This window comes from Lygodium microphyllum, chromosome 25 (assembly GCF_053477565.2).
Source record: "Lygodium microphyllum isolate KBCC chromosome 25, Lygodium_microphyllum_v1.1.10, whole genome shotgun sequence".
Lineage (NCBI taxonomy): Eukaryota > Viridiplantae > Streptophyta > Polypodiopsida > Schizaeales > Lygodiaceae > Lygodium > Lygodium microphyllum.
In genome coordinates, this window is record NC_141159.1 from 40,922,730 (window position 1) to 40,937,473 (window position 14,744).

The window sequence follows — 14,744 nt, forward strand, 5'->3', positions numbered from 1 at the left end:
ATACATGGAAAAGACTTGACACCCTGTTCGGTGCACAATCTAAATCATCAAAGTATGGTCTCCTGATTGAATTCTTCAGGCTTGAAATGAAGTCCAGCACATCACTTGCCACACATCTCAATTACATGGAAGGACTCCTAACCCAACTTGCAGGAATAAACATTAAAATGGATGAAGATGTTTGCATCGGTGTTCTACTTAAGAGCTTGCCTCCTGAATATAATAACGTATCAACAACTTTAATCAACATGCCAAATCCTGAACTTGTTGATATCCAGGCATCACTGTTAGAAGAAGAAAAGAAGCTAAAAACTAAAGAAGAACCAAGTACCTCTAGAGATGAGCATGCATTATATGTTGGCAACAGGTACAAAGGCAAGAAAGATCAGCTCTTTTGCGACTTCTGCAAAAGGACCGGACACACCGAGAAGTTCTGCCACGCAAGAAAGAGATCCCAAAAGGCCTATCTAGTCGCAGTCAAAGAAGAAGAAGAAAATGAAGCAAAGGAAGAAGAAGATGAAGATCACCAGGATCGGAAGGACAAGACTCATCAGTCCTTGTACTCTCATAATTCTGATAGACTGTTTTAATAGCCTTGTATTTTTCCTTGCCCTAATGCTTCCTGCCATAAGCTATGTAAACTCCTTATGTAACTTGGCATTACAGTCCCTGTACACTTTGTGAGGCCCCTGTTACAGCCTCTGGATGTCCACCATGTTTATGGTACCCACACTTAGCTTTTTCTGCGACAGCCTCTGGTGTTTTGCCATGTCTGTGGTATGCCCACACTTTGCAGGTGGTTCTCATTACAGCCTCTACACACTTTGTGCCTTTCCTAGTTGTGATTGAGGAGGGGTGTTGAGAATCAGCAATCACACTCAAACAGCCTCTTTGTATGGAGTCTCAGGGTCAAGGACATGCAGGCTAACTTATCCCATATGCACAATGGTGCCTACTGCAGTTTCCTACTTTCCTATAAAGCATTGTACTTGCTTCCTTTCTTAATGCAATGATAGTACTCTTTTCATTTCAGTAAAGTGTCAATGTCATTGTCCACATACACAAGATTGTGTTTATGAGTCCAAGTCTCAATCTTGGAACCTAATTCACTTGTGTAACAAACAGTGTCCATTCCATCATGAGTCTACACTTCTCCTTCCATCCTCCATAGCTTCCGGTTATGTCATGCTCTAGATCCCGCATTTCTACAGGGGTGAGGAGCACCGTGTACTTAGAGATCTCGAGATAGTTGGGCCTCAGAGATTGTTCCTTTGGAGCCAGTGCCTCTTAGGGATGCTTTTTCTTTAGGTGAGAATTCTTTTTCACCATTGGCCACCCCACATGAACCATTGCCAGTGGATGTGAGGTAGGGATACACTGTGAGGTAGGGATTGAGGGGGTCCATGAGGGGTGGTAGCTGTAGGATGGTCCGCGGCATTCTTGGAGAAAGCAAGCACATTCCACCGAGCTTGATTGTTCTAACTATTGTCTGATGAGTCGTCTTATGTAGGATAGAAAGCCCACCTTCGTGAAGGAGGCTTTGCAGTCACCGCATTGGAAGAAGGTTATGGAGCAAGAGCTGGATGCTATTGCGCAAAATGGCACTTGGGATCTTGTTTCTTGACCCGCTCATAGGAAGGTGATTGGTGTCAAATGGGTCTTTAAGACCAAATATCATAGTGATGATACTCTGATTAAGCATAAGACGTGGCCCATAGCAAAGGGTTTCGCCTAGCAGCCAGGGGTGGATTTCCATGACACCTTTACACCTACAACTCAGATGGCTACCATTTGAGCCGTTCTTGCCTTAGCCAACCATAGGAGATGGCCAATTTATCAGCTTGATGTGAAGTTTCCTTCCTCAATGGTGATTTGAAGGAGAAAATCTATGCTAAGTAGCCTCTTGGCTTTTCCTCATTAGATGGATAGGTGTACAAGCTGAAGAAGGCCCTCTATGGTCTCAAATAGGTTCCTCGTGCTTGGAATGAAGAAGATAGACTTGTTCCTCTAGTAGAGATTGGGGTATCAGTGCTCCACGGTCGATCCATAGCTTTATGTCCACATTTCAAAGGGGGCACATGCTTTGCTTGTGCTCTATGTGGATGATTTGATTTTGATAGGTGATCATGTATAGATGGTCAAGGCAACCAAGGCAACCAAGGCAACACTTCACGAGAAGTTCGAGATGATGGACATGGGACTTCTCCATTTCTTCTCAGGGAATGAGATCTATCAGACTCCGTTAGGAATCTTCATCTCCCTGCATCGGTATGTGTAGGAGCTCTTGACTACATTTGAGATGGACCGATGCAAGTCCCTATCAACTCCTATGGACCTGAACTGGAAGGCCACAACCCATGTTGATACACCTTTGGCGGATGCTACGTGTTACAAGCAACTTATTGGATCCTTGATTTGGCTTCTCAACACTTGTCTTGATTTGTGTTATGTTGTAGGTTTCTTGGCCAGGTTCATGACTACACATAAAGAGGTACATTGGCAGGCTGCTTTGTGGATTTTGCGGTGCTTGAGGGGAACCCCCAATCTAGGGATCTTATATTCAGTAGGTACAAATGGTTTAGATCTTGTGTTATAGGTTGGAGCGATTCAGATTGGGCTGGCCATGTGGACCGCAGAAGGTCCACGATAGGTTATTGCTTTACCTTGGATGCAGGTGTTGTTTCATGGAGCAATAAAAAGCAACCCACGGTTGCCTTATCTTTGACTGAGGCAGAGTATCACACGGCATCTTCTACCACATGTGAGATGGTGTGGCTTTGAAGGTTATTGGCGGAGCTTGGTTGCCAGCTAACAAGTCCTACTACACTTCATTGCGACAATGAAAGTTGCATTGCCTTGGCCCGGAACCCCGTGTTTCAAGCTAGGACGAAGCACATGGAGCTACAGTACCATTTCATTCTAGAGAAGCTTTTGGATGAGACTATCAGCATGTGTACATCTTAGGTTTAGTACATGAAACTATGTGGTACTTCAGCATCTAATTGCAAGTCCAAGTGAGTAGCACACTGTTTAGTTATAGATATCGTTAAAACATTCTTTTGTGTATATTTAGCTTCTATATTGATGATGAGAACATTGGCTATGTTACCATTTTTGGCTGCTTTGTAACAACATGCATGCATGCACCCCACTTACTTTTTCCGAAAGAGAATATTATGTTTTTGTGTTTCTTCTCAAGAGTTAAGCTTTCTTGTGGAGAAATTTGATGCATGGTCATGTAGGTAATGAGATTGATTTTTTCATTAAGGTTTTTCAAAACAATAAGTTAAGGAGCATTCCCTTTTTCTTTTGGTGCATTTACAGGCAGTCATACAAGTAGCCTGTGGTGCATCACACGTTGCAGCACTTTCTGAGCTTGGCACTCTGCAGTGTTGGGGTAAGTATAAGAAAAATTTGAGCAGATCATTGTCTTTCACTTTGAACTGTTTTGTTTCAAGAAAGTTTTAGGTTCTTAATAAGGTTGTCACCAAGTAGTACAAGTGACACTTTAACTTAGCTGTTTTGACATTCTGCAAGACATGGTAGTTGGTGTTTCAAATGTCCTTGTTATGAATTTTTGGAAGTTTGATAGAACACATCAGCAAGGCAGTGAACCTTGGCTATTTGGTTTTTTTATCTTTATAGGTTATAATGAACACGGTCAGTTAGGTAGAGGCTTCAGCTGTGAAGGGCGACAAGAAGCTCGTATTGTCGACAAATTTGTAACTTATCTAGATGAACCACCTGAGAATGTCCATGTTGTTCAGGTTGCTTGTGGAGAATATCATACAGCTGCAATTTCTAGCACTGGTGATGTGTAAGTAATCATTTTTGTATGTTTTATTACGCATCATTCATTATAATGGCAACTTCTGTGGTATTACCTTCATAAAAAGGAACTTCAATCTTGTCTCTATATTAAGGGCCAAGCTATGGGCATGGGCATCACAATCAATAGAGAATGGAAGAACTGAAGTAACGGACTTTTATGCTGGTGGTAAGAGCCGACTCATGGGCTCAGGGCATTTCTGATATCGTCTACAATGCAGTTGAATGAAGTGGATCTTCCTGCATTTTCCCCATTCATTTTCCTCTGCATGTTCTCCATACAAGCCTCTTCCTTTTTCTTGCACAAGGATCAAGTGTTGTGCATTGTGTTTGTTTTTCAACCACTTCTAGTCAAACCATGACAGAAGATATATTAGGTTTGTGGATAGTATTTGCACCAGAGGAGATTGCCAATGAGTAGTAGTTGCCCTCGCTCTTAGCTAGTGGTTGCACATTTGAGCTGATAGTGAAATCTCAAACAACAATTGCTTGATTCTTAGGGACCCTCACACAATGGATGACTTTGGGATTGGCCCAAGTCACTTTCTGAAGCAAATTTGACCTGGCTTGCCTAAGAAGTTCCATTATCTAGAGAGTTGAGTTCTCCCACTTTTTGGGACAATGCTTTATTTGCAAGTCAAAGGCCACCTTGCTACAGCATGTATTAAGAGGATCCTCCAGGTATACAAGGAGTGACCTAGATCAGCAGAACACATTACTTGGACTGCAAGCTCACTGCTTGAGCAAGACAGAGTTGACCCTGCGTCTTGCCAAGCAAATTATATATTCCATCATCTTCCTCCTCAGCCACGATACGGGAGGAGGAGATTGTGCAGGTGTAGTAGAGGAGACTATATTTTGGAGGACAGGCCCCAAGGGCTGCAAAGTGGCTAAAGCCACTACGGTCCACAAGCAGTGTTAACTGAGCATAGTCCCATGAAATGTAGAGGGGTTGATGGGAGTGCCAATACATCTTAATGGAAGCCCTCTTAGGCATGAGCTTCAGAAAGCTTTGGTTGCATGGATTTCATTCTCCAAGAGCACCACCTCCCCCTATGGTGTACCCGTCTAAAGCCAACGTTTCACCTGTTGGGTCTCCACCCGTGATTGGAATTTGGCACCCATTATGAGCAAGGTGCAGCTAGTGTCCAAGCAGTAGATGGCCTTGGAGGACTGAATTTTGAGTCCAGATTAGTCCTGGCCACTCTTTGCGACCAATCACTTCTCGTCCTGGCTGCTAGTTTGAAGTATGTGTATCTATATAGTAGCCTCTAATTATGGCAACAACAGTTCAGCCTTTTCAGCCAACTGTCCTTGGAGTCTTTTCCCCCTCAGTGCCCTCACTGCTAGTGCACATTGCACCTCATGGAAATGTGCCATTGTACTTAGGCTGGCCATCTTTTATATAGCTTGTTCACTCTCATCTGTGTTCTGCATTCATTTCTCTTTGCATCCTACTTCCTCAACCTATAGATATTCCTGGTCTGCCAAGGAGTTTCTTTGTAATGGTAGTAAATTCATAACTCAGTTTCAGAATTCTCAGATCCCGTATCTTGAGTTCATATGCTAATTCATTTCAAATATTAGGTTTTCAGAATCTTAAGAGTAATACACAACTAAAAACATATAAATAATGCAGTACTGAATCATAGGAATAACATATTGTATTTATACCCACTCACTTGGACACTTGCTATTGAAAACTGGATCCGATTGCTTTCCCCCTGCAGTAACTGTGCCTTGGTGATGGTGGATGCCGAGATAACCACACTGCTGCCAAAATGCAAATCCGGACAACACCGATGCCAACCTGAGCTGAACAATGCCCTGATGCTGAGGAGGCTAAACTGACTATCATCAACTGCTCAGGTCCTAAACTGCCAAGAAGTGACTTGTACGCTTCTCCAAGATCAGAAATGCTGCACATGAAATTGCTGACTGCTGGCCCTATCCTAGAAATGTTTCATGATGGCACAAACTGCTTCCATGATGGGATGAATTACTCCAACATATCTTAAACCCAGTAGAAGTTGAAACTGCAATCAATTGATATCGATTGTCAAATGCAAAAATTGACCTTGCTTGTCAAATGCAGGTCATGGCAAATCCTAATTGCTACAAATATGCAATGTAATAGATTGGAAATGATCAAACACAAATTGTGCATAATATAATGCATTGTACAAGGTCATCAGAATTGGTCAACACTTGGTTAACTAAAGTAAATATATGTTGGTATTAGGTTGTACATGTCATGGGTCTTAACACTGTATCTGTTGTGCATTTCATGGGCTGTTAGTATGTAATACTGTACCTTGGTTTGGCCATTATCTTCCCCTAGGCTAGTTTCTTAGGCTTCCTAGGTCATCCTTGGGAACCTTAGGCTAGTTTCCTTTAGGCTTGGCAACACTTTTTCAAGTCTTCCACCACACATTTCCTTTTTTCCTTTATTTCCACAGCATCTAACACTCATTTAGCTCTCTTTTTCATTTAACACCACATCCAAAGCATCTCAATATGAAACATCTGGTATGCAGGTTTCTTTCTTAATTCTTTCACACTGGGTTTTGTATTTCAGTTAGGACTAACATTGCAGGTATTTTACTGGTCTTACTGGGCTGAAGGTTTGGTTTTTTAGTTCCTGCCTTGGTGATGTTAGAATTTGCCGATTCTGGGCAGTGCCTGATGTAATTTGTGTGGTGTGGACATTTACTGAAGTGTCAAAGTGCGGTGTGTCTAGGACTTGCCACATTTAGACTATTAGGCTGATATTCACAATTATTGAACTGAAACGCAGGCAAAACAAAGGAAAAGCAAGATAGATGCATGAAAGGTGGAAGGACACAGCTTTCCCACCATGTCCTTATGTGGAGATCCCAAGTATGTAGGGGTTTCCAAACAGTTGTAATGATAAAGAAATACCACAAGGGCATCAAGCTTTGGGGCCAACTGTTCTTTGTGTTGAGGTTTAGGAGCATTTTAGCTCCATTGTTATATTTTCTTTTCTGTCGCTGAATTTTAGTTTTTAAAATTAAGCATTTGCAAGTTATGTATGCTAACCTTTGGTTCACCGAAGGCTGGTTTCAGCTGCCAATAGGCTAGGGGCGCAGCAATAAAGTATGGTGATGGAGCATGGAAAAGGGTAGTGGAGAGCTTGGTTAGGACAGGTTTGAATGTGGCATAAAGGGGTAAAAATGGGAGTTCACAATGTCTCCCCTTTTAGAGAATATTTTGAGCTAGTTGTCCTATTGAAAAGTCTCAAGTGTCATTTATATGTATTTAATGTTTTGGGGACTATTTTAAGAGCCAAAAAGATGTGAGATAACTATGATAAATTAAATCACAATTTTAGGTGGCTTAGTGCCATAGACACTACTGGTTGTACTCAGATGGGTGATAACTACAAGATCAAATCCTTATATTCAGCAGTGCCTCCAAGAATCACCACAACTTGGGCCTCTAGATAGGCGACTCCAGTAGCTCTATATTATGGGTTCATCATCGATAATTACCTAAAAACTGGCCGAGCTTTAGGACATTAATTTTACTCTAGAAGATACCTTGTTGTGATAGACCAAAGGATTATAGGAAATTTTTATGAAGTGGATGGGCTTATTCCATCCGTTTATCTATTCTCTTTGAGTTCTTCATAAAAGGTTTGATCAAATGTGGTTAAAAGAGAATGGAAATAACTGATCACATAATCCCTGCAAGGTGCACAGCTGTCAAATTTGCTTTCAACAAAATGAATTGTCCTTATATGTGTCCGATTAGTGAGGAGCAGTATTGTGGTCTACTAGTCACTACTCAAGGTAAGGAGAGCACCCATAAAGTCAAGCTCGTTGGTGTTGGTTGGCTTTTGAATATGAGTTTGTCAGTGAGCATGGACAGTGCTTAGGAGCTCTTGTTTTTGACATTGGATTTCTAATTACAGGCTCTTCAGTGAGCATGGACAGTGTTTAGGAGCTCTTGTTTTTGACATTGGATTTCTAATTACAGGCTCTTCTGCTGTTTATGATGAATATAAAAAGATACTGACTTGAAAGGGTTGATCCGAGCTGTCATAATCCATGTAACACACACATATTTGCAGTGTTTATGGGTCTAATTACTTAGGAAACGCCTTGACTAAAAAAATTTCATTAGATAAGTGTAGTCAATTTGAGCATTTTGTTAGTGTGTAGATATTTTTCTCCTGTAAGTGATACTCTCCTCTCATTTTTGCCAACTTCATTTTCAAATGCAAGGAGCTGTTCACCTGGTTTTTATGCAGGCTCAGAAAAGAATTTGACTTTTTAAACCCTTCAGTTGGAGCAATAGGCATTTTGAGTTCTATAAAGTGCTATGTGAAGCAGTGTGGAGAATGTTTCTGCTTTGGATAAAATTTCTTGAATGATCCTAAGTATGATGCAGAGCCATGGCTGTGCAGGTACACATGGGGTCTAGGTAACTTTGGACAGCTTGGGCATCGCTCACTTCAGTCTCCAAACAAAGAAGTACTTCCTAGAAGAGTAGTAGGTTTGGAAGGTGTAAAAGTGAGAGACATTGCTTGTGGCGGTGTCCACACATGTGCTGTATCAGCTTCAGGAGCTCTTTATATGTGGGGTGGGGGCCAGGCTGGACAGCTAGGCTTGGGTCCACAGTCTGACACGTTTTCTTGCTACTCAAATGATTTCAGTGTGTTTGCAAGGAACATCCCTGTGCTCCTTGTCCCTACAGGTGTAATTCAAGTCACTTGTGGGCAGTGTCACACTCTTGTGGCAATGAAGGATGGAAGAATACTTGGATGGGGATATAATAGCTGCGGGCAAGCAGCCACTGGAAGGTCCCCATATGCATGGCACCCTTCTCCTATAGATTGGTAAGTTGATGACTTACTGGTGAAAATTGGGATTCTGGAGAAATTTACTTTACAGTTCCATATGTTAGGCTATGATTTTTGAAACGAGTACCCAAGTCATCTGGCCAGACACTCAAATCGTTTTCCAACAGGTGTGTTGGGGAAGTTCGCAGATTAGCAGCTGGAGGGGGCCATTCTGCTGTGTTGACTCAAGCATGTTCCTTGAAGGAACTCTGTGAGCTGAAACTTGCGGACTCAGTAACTCCAGAAAATGCTGTTACAATCAAAGAAGCTGCAATCAGGAATCATTCAGATGCACTTGCTCGATATTGTGAACGTTTAAGGTCTTTTAGAGCCACATCCTTAAGCCCTTGCTTTCTTCTTTTTTGGGATTTTGCACCTTTATGCCAGGTTTTTTGAAATGCCAGTTTCTTTAAGCCCTTGCTGTATTCGTTTTTTGATTTGCCAGTTTTCTTGAAATGCCTTCTAGTTGGTATGGTCTACCCATCTAATTACAGGCCTTTCTGAAACTGCAGGGAGTTCATCTTAATTGAAGGACAGGAATTTGATTAACGTTAGCATTTATGATGGGCACTCGTAATTCCAATTTCATAGTGCTGTCCAAATTCAGTTTTGTCTAGCCAGAAAATTCATTTCACCCTGCACATTGCAGGTTGGTAAAACATGCAAAAAACCATATAGCCAATTCTGAAAAAAGGTGCATTGCAGTTTGACATAAAGTGTACAAAATTGACTCTCTGCAGAATTTTGAAGGTTGGCGTTGAGGCAAAAACTTTTAAGATTTCACTAGATTTTGGCATGAACTGTACAAAATTGACTCTCTGTAGACTTTTGAAGATTAGCATTAGGCTAAAACATAAAATTATCAGATTTTACTAGTTTCTGGAATTAACTGTTCAAAATTGACTCTCTAAGACTTTTGAAGAGTCGCATTAGGCGAAACTGTGACATTTCACTAGTTCTTAACTTCAAAAGGACTTTCTTTTTTGGTATCCAAGATGAATCAACATGTAGCTTGCAGTTGTACGAAGTATCTGCATAGTATGTGTGCTCGTGGTTATCCCTTAATAGTCATTGACCACTGTGGACAGCATGATGGCAACACTTATTTGTAATGCTATCATGTCTCCAAGAAAATTTAGCTTAATGGCATCATCTTCATAATATCAAGTTTATGGACACAAACTTGCTTTATGTAGATGGTAAATCGAGTGTGCTTTGCATGCATTAAAAAGGGAGCCCTTATTTGGGAAGTCTCACAAATTTTCATTTTCCAAATTCTTTCATACAATAGGCATGTTAAGATTTGGTTTCAGACAATTCACTTGTGCTTTTCTTTTTTGAAGAAGACTTTTAGTTTTATTACTAAAGTGAAAAAAATTAGTTGTTTCTTGCTTTCATCCACACTTGGAGTTGCCTATTGCTTTTTCCCTTCTCAAAAGGCTTGCCTTGAGGAGCATGGTGGCTCTTCACTAGATTAAATGGTCTTTGTCCTAAAATAACATCAGTTCTTGCGGATCAATTTAAATTCTGTGTGTAGAGTGTTTTATATAATACCACCGATGTGAATTTTATTCATCACCACCAAATACCTTTGTCTAAATGGTTGCAAGTTTCCTTACTCATCTCTTGCAAACTAAGTCTCCAAGATATGCCAATGGGGTTGTAGCCTTGTTGGATCAAGTGTGGGTTGAGTATTGTGGGTGTGAGTTGAATCCTCAGTTTGCACTTCTCTATCAACACCAATATATTTGCGTTTAGGTCTCCAAGTTATGATTTTAGAATTATGTTTTACTTTTTTGTGTGCATGCATGTTCTTTACGTGCTACATTTGATGATTTTTTCTTTTTGTTTTCTCATACTGAGATCGAAGCTTGGGTGTTTACCGCAACTATCAATTTTACAAAGAAGGTTTTGGAAGAATGTGATGTAATTCCTCATAGAGGCTACATGAGTTCTACATAAGATTGTCTTGCATTTAGTCTTCAAGAAAATATTGCAACCTTCATTTGGGAATGTATATTTTGATGGAGCTTTGAATTGATGACAAATATTAGAAGACTTCAAGGTTGGGCACAACCAATTCTAGTACCTTTTCAACCTTAAGGGAGCATGCCATGCATTTTGTTATGAAATTGCTAATGTTACAAGATAGAAATGATGCTTGATAGGCTATCAGTGGATAGGTTTATCATGGTAGTTGATTTAAGTTCAATGGAGATGATAGATAAAGCATTGTAGATGGCGAGTCTTCATGGTGCAAATCTTTTAAGGCGGATGGACTTTCACTTGTTAACAATTGGAGATGGGGATCAAATCACTACATCTTTTGTTTTAGAGAGCATGATTTGATGATTTTGGACAAACCTGGGCTTCTTTTCATATAATCCATAGATGAAGATAGGGAAATAGCAAATTTTTATGTATTTTAGCAAAGGGAATTTTGTGCAATAGTAAAGGCTAAATGATGGACTATTGGTCTTGGTGCAATATGCTTATAAAAGTAACTTCATATGTTTAGACAACTTGATTTCTCATTGCTTGCTTGCATTAGGAGCAAATATGAAATTTTAGTTGCTCTTGATGGTGATGTAAATTGAGACTTAGGTGATAAATCTAGATATGTTAGAATTGCTATCAAAAGGACATGCCATGTTGAAGCACTCAAAGAACTATGATTGCACAGGGGCTACATAGATTCTTGTAACACCAAGGTCATGCATTCTGTCCATATGTTGCCTTATGCATTTAACATGGGATAAAGCCTAAATGCCTATAGAGAGTTTAGATGCCATTGAAAAAAATAATCTTCGATTAATTTTGTACTCTATATAGTCAAACTACTAAGGTACAAAAAGGTAGAGGAGGGGATGAAATATGTTGTGAATGAGCACATAGATAAGGTGAAGATGAAAGAGTTTTAGTGAGAGCGTCATTCAAAGTCCCCTAAGGCTAATAGCTTTGAGGAAAGAAGAAAATGTTAATAGCTTTGAGAAAAGAAGGAAAATGCAAAAATGATTGTTGAAGATTGCCATTCTTCTAAACCTAGTAAGATAGCTAAGCAATTGACCAAAAATGGCTTGGAGATGCACACTTTAGTACATGCATTAGGATTCCGTGGAGTGGGCAATTATATATTCAACCAAAAAAAGGGTGGCAACCATTTCATGGATGTGGATTAAAGGACTATACATTATGTTTCATGTCAAGCAAGACTTATGCCATATATAGTTCATAGTTACCTACAAGGTTGAGATGTCTAATGAGGCTATTGGAGAAAATGAAGAACTGAGTAGCGTGGAGAGTGAGGCCAAGGGCTTGCTCAAGATTGAGGTTGACCCATGGGATCGTTTCCGAGTTACTGGATGAAAGCTTTCGTAGGAGCATAGAAGAGGAGAATGAAGGGCTAGCAAATAAGATCACATTGTTCAGGGAAAGGTGTGCGACAATGTGCTCAGATTGAACACTAGGGTTGTTTTGGTATTTTTTTTATGGGTAAGCCTCCAAAGCTTATGGAAGTGGCTGCTTGGTTCAACACTATCCTCAAGGGGGAGGATAGTGTCAAACAACCAAGTATACTAGGGGTGTGGGTTTTAAGGTCATGCTAGACAAGAGAGGGATGCAACACACAGAGGCTAATGGAGCAACAAGTATACTTCTAGGGGCCTTGACCTCATAGGTGCCGAGCCCCCTTGCCAACCAGTGGAGATTGGTAGTGATCGCCTCTGAAAAGAATGTCCATTTTTTTGTTATTGACTCACATACATAACTTTGGAATATGTTACCTAAGATTGCAAGGGGATTGGGGAAAACATTGTATGTTCCATTGGACACCTTGCTGGTTCGTTCAAGAAGAGTGTTTATCTACTTTGGGATACGAAAATGGAGAAGCTAGAGTAGCACATCGATGTCAACATCCCATATGTTGGAGCACTTAAGCAAAGGCTGGTTTGGAGTAAGTTTGTGGGGATGTGTTTCAAGTGTGGAAACCCAACTCACGTTCCCTATTGGTGGGTGAACAATCCAACACTTGGCGAATTCTACTTCGCAATGATAGGAAGAGCCAACATCAAAGGATCAAAAAGCAACGTCACTATCAATGCTTGGCTGCCACAAGCCAGTTATCCCTGTGGTAACTTTTCTGACACCTCTAGCTTCAAATTCCGAAACACTAAAGGATCGATAGGCATTGGGGGCATTCCTACAAGCAATGCCCTCAAGCTAAGGAAGACAATGACATGCACAAGGGGAAGAAAAGCAAATAGACCTAGGTTGAAGTGGCAAATAGGCTGAGATAGGAGCCCAAGGATGCTAGGGATAGGAGCAAGGTATAAGAAGACGAGGAAGGTTAGTTGCTAGTGCTACTTCAAAAAAGGAAGGTGCCTTAAAACAAGCAAATGATTGAAGTGTTGCAAAGCACATGGGCAAGTCTATATTGGCACATAGCCTCCATACCTAAGAGTAACAAGGGAAGGGCGAGTAATAGAATGTTGTTCAAGTGGTTGGACAAGGAATACACTAATAGTAATGCAAAAGTGCAGGTGACATTAGCTAGTAGGGAAGCAAATCTCATCAATATCCAAGATGTGGGATGGTTTGAAGCACAAACAAACTTGAAGAAAAGAGGTAAGGAGGGAGTCAAAGCATTGTTTACGATTCAAGTGGTATGGAAAAAGAAAAGGCTTTAAAGGGAAGAGCAATGAACAAGCAGTGCATGATGTAGGAGCAAAGGAGCTTTAGGCCACTTTACAAAAGAATGTTGAATATAATGAGGACTAATCAGTACTTACATGCAACCCAAGGTGTCTATAAAGGCACCAGATTAGGTTGATGATGGAAGGCAACACCAAAAGACAGAGGGGAATCCCTAAATATCAAAGTGTTGAAATCTGCAGCATCAGAAAGCATATGAATGAATGGCCATGCGGGGGAGGATAGCGATAAATAGGCCATGGTTGAAAATTGGTCGAATGTTGGTAGAATATGCCCAAAAAGTTGGTCGACCTGATAAAATAATCAAGAGAATGTTTTCGCTCTATCTTGACTAGTGTTGCGAATGATCGTGTCTGAACACACTTAAAAAGAAATGCATTGGTTGGAAAATAACTAGCCAATGTGAGCCTAAAACTAACCAAAAAAGAAATGCATGCTCTAAATAGGGCTAACTCCTCGTCAAAACACATGACAGATTGAGGGTTAGAGCTCCTCATGTCCTCATCTAACTCACAATATAGCTCACAGGTAGGACATGACTAAGAAAGATACATATGACTACTAACAGTCACTCTCAGATTGTGGATGTAGCTAAAAGCCAAAGAAGATGGAATGGATCCAAGGGTGGCAGAAGAAGTGCTAGTATTGGTGAAGCCCGTCGATGTAGCTTGTCCCAATCAAGAATCTCCTCATGATCCTATGAATCTCCTTTGAAACACAAGGGGCCACAGAATCCATAGCCGCATCACCAATATTGTCCCCCTCTAAAAGGAATGAGGGATAAAAGGGAACTACAAGAGATGGTGGGGGGTGGGACGGAAGTTGTAGGATAGATGGTGCACAATCAAGAATAGATGTGTCTATGGAAGACTAGCTTAGAGGACCCTATATGATGAAAAGGGAATAGAGCTTGTAAAGCCCTCTCTCGTGCCAGCTAGATCAACTCCAAACAGTAAGCTAAGAATGGTCTTCTCCAAGTCCTCACTTTGGCAATGATATCATACATCCTCCAAGTCCTCACTTTGGCAATGATATCATACGTCCTCCAAGTCCTCACTTTGGCAATGATATCATACATCCTCCAAGTCCTCACTTTGGCAATGATATCATACGTCCTCCAAGTCCTCACTTTGGCAATGATATCATGTGAGTGTGCAACGGAGGAGAAACATGAACAAAGAGAGAGAAGGGAAGAGAAAGACTATAAAGAAAGAAGACAATGGAAGAAGACAATTTGCATTGAACCTAAAAGAATGTTGTATACAAAGAGGACCGATCAATCCCTACACATAGCCCAAGGTATCGATGAGAGCACCGGATTTGATTGATGACATTGCAACAT

General features: G+C 40.8%; 1 protein-coding gene across 3 annotated transcripts in view; it reads left to right on the forward strand.

The window, feature by feature from the left end:
• The window catches only part of LOC148014121 (Regulator of chromosome condensation (RCC1) family protein), a 36,326-nt gene extending 25,541 nt beyond the window's left edge, over positions 1–10,785 (forward strand). Inside the window, exons 5-10 of one of the 3 annotated variants that reach the window (XR_015688607.1) lie at positions 3,325–3,397; positions 3,646–3,817; positions 8,258–8,689; positions 8,821–9,012; positions 9,205–9,341; positions 9,433–10,785. Coding sequence is in view for 2 of the 3 variants with exons in the window: in XM_087666436.1 (XP_087522562.1) it covers positions 3,325–3,397; positions 3,646–3,817; positions 8,258–8,689; positions 8,821–9,088 (945 nt within the window). In the remaining variant the exon portion in view is untranslated. The other 2 variants (XM_087666437.1, XM_087666436.1) reach the window with 2 other exon arrangements.
• Positions 10,786–14,744: the final 3,959 nt, after the last annotated feature.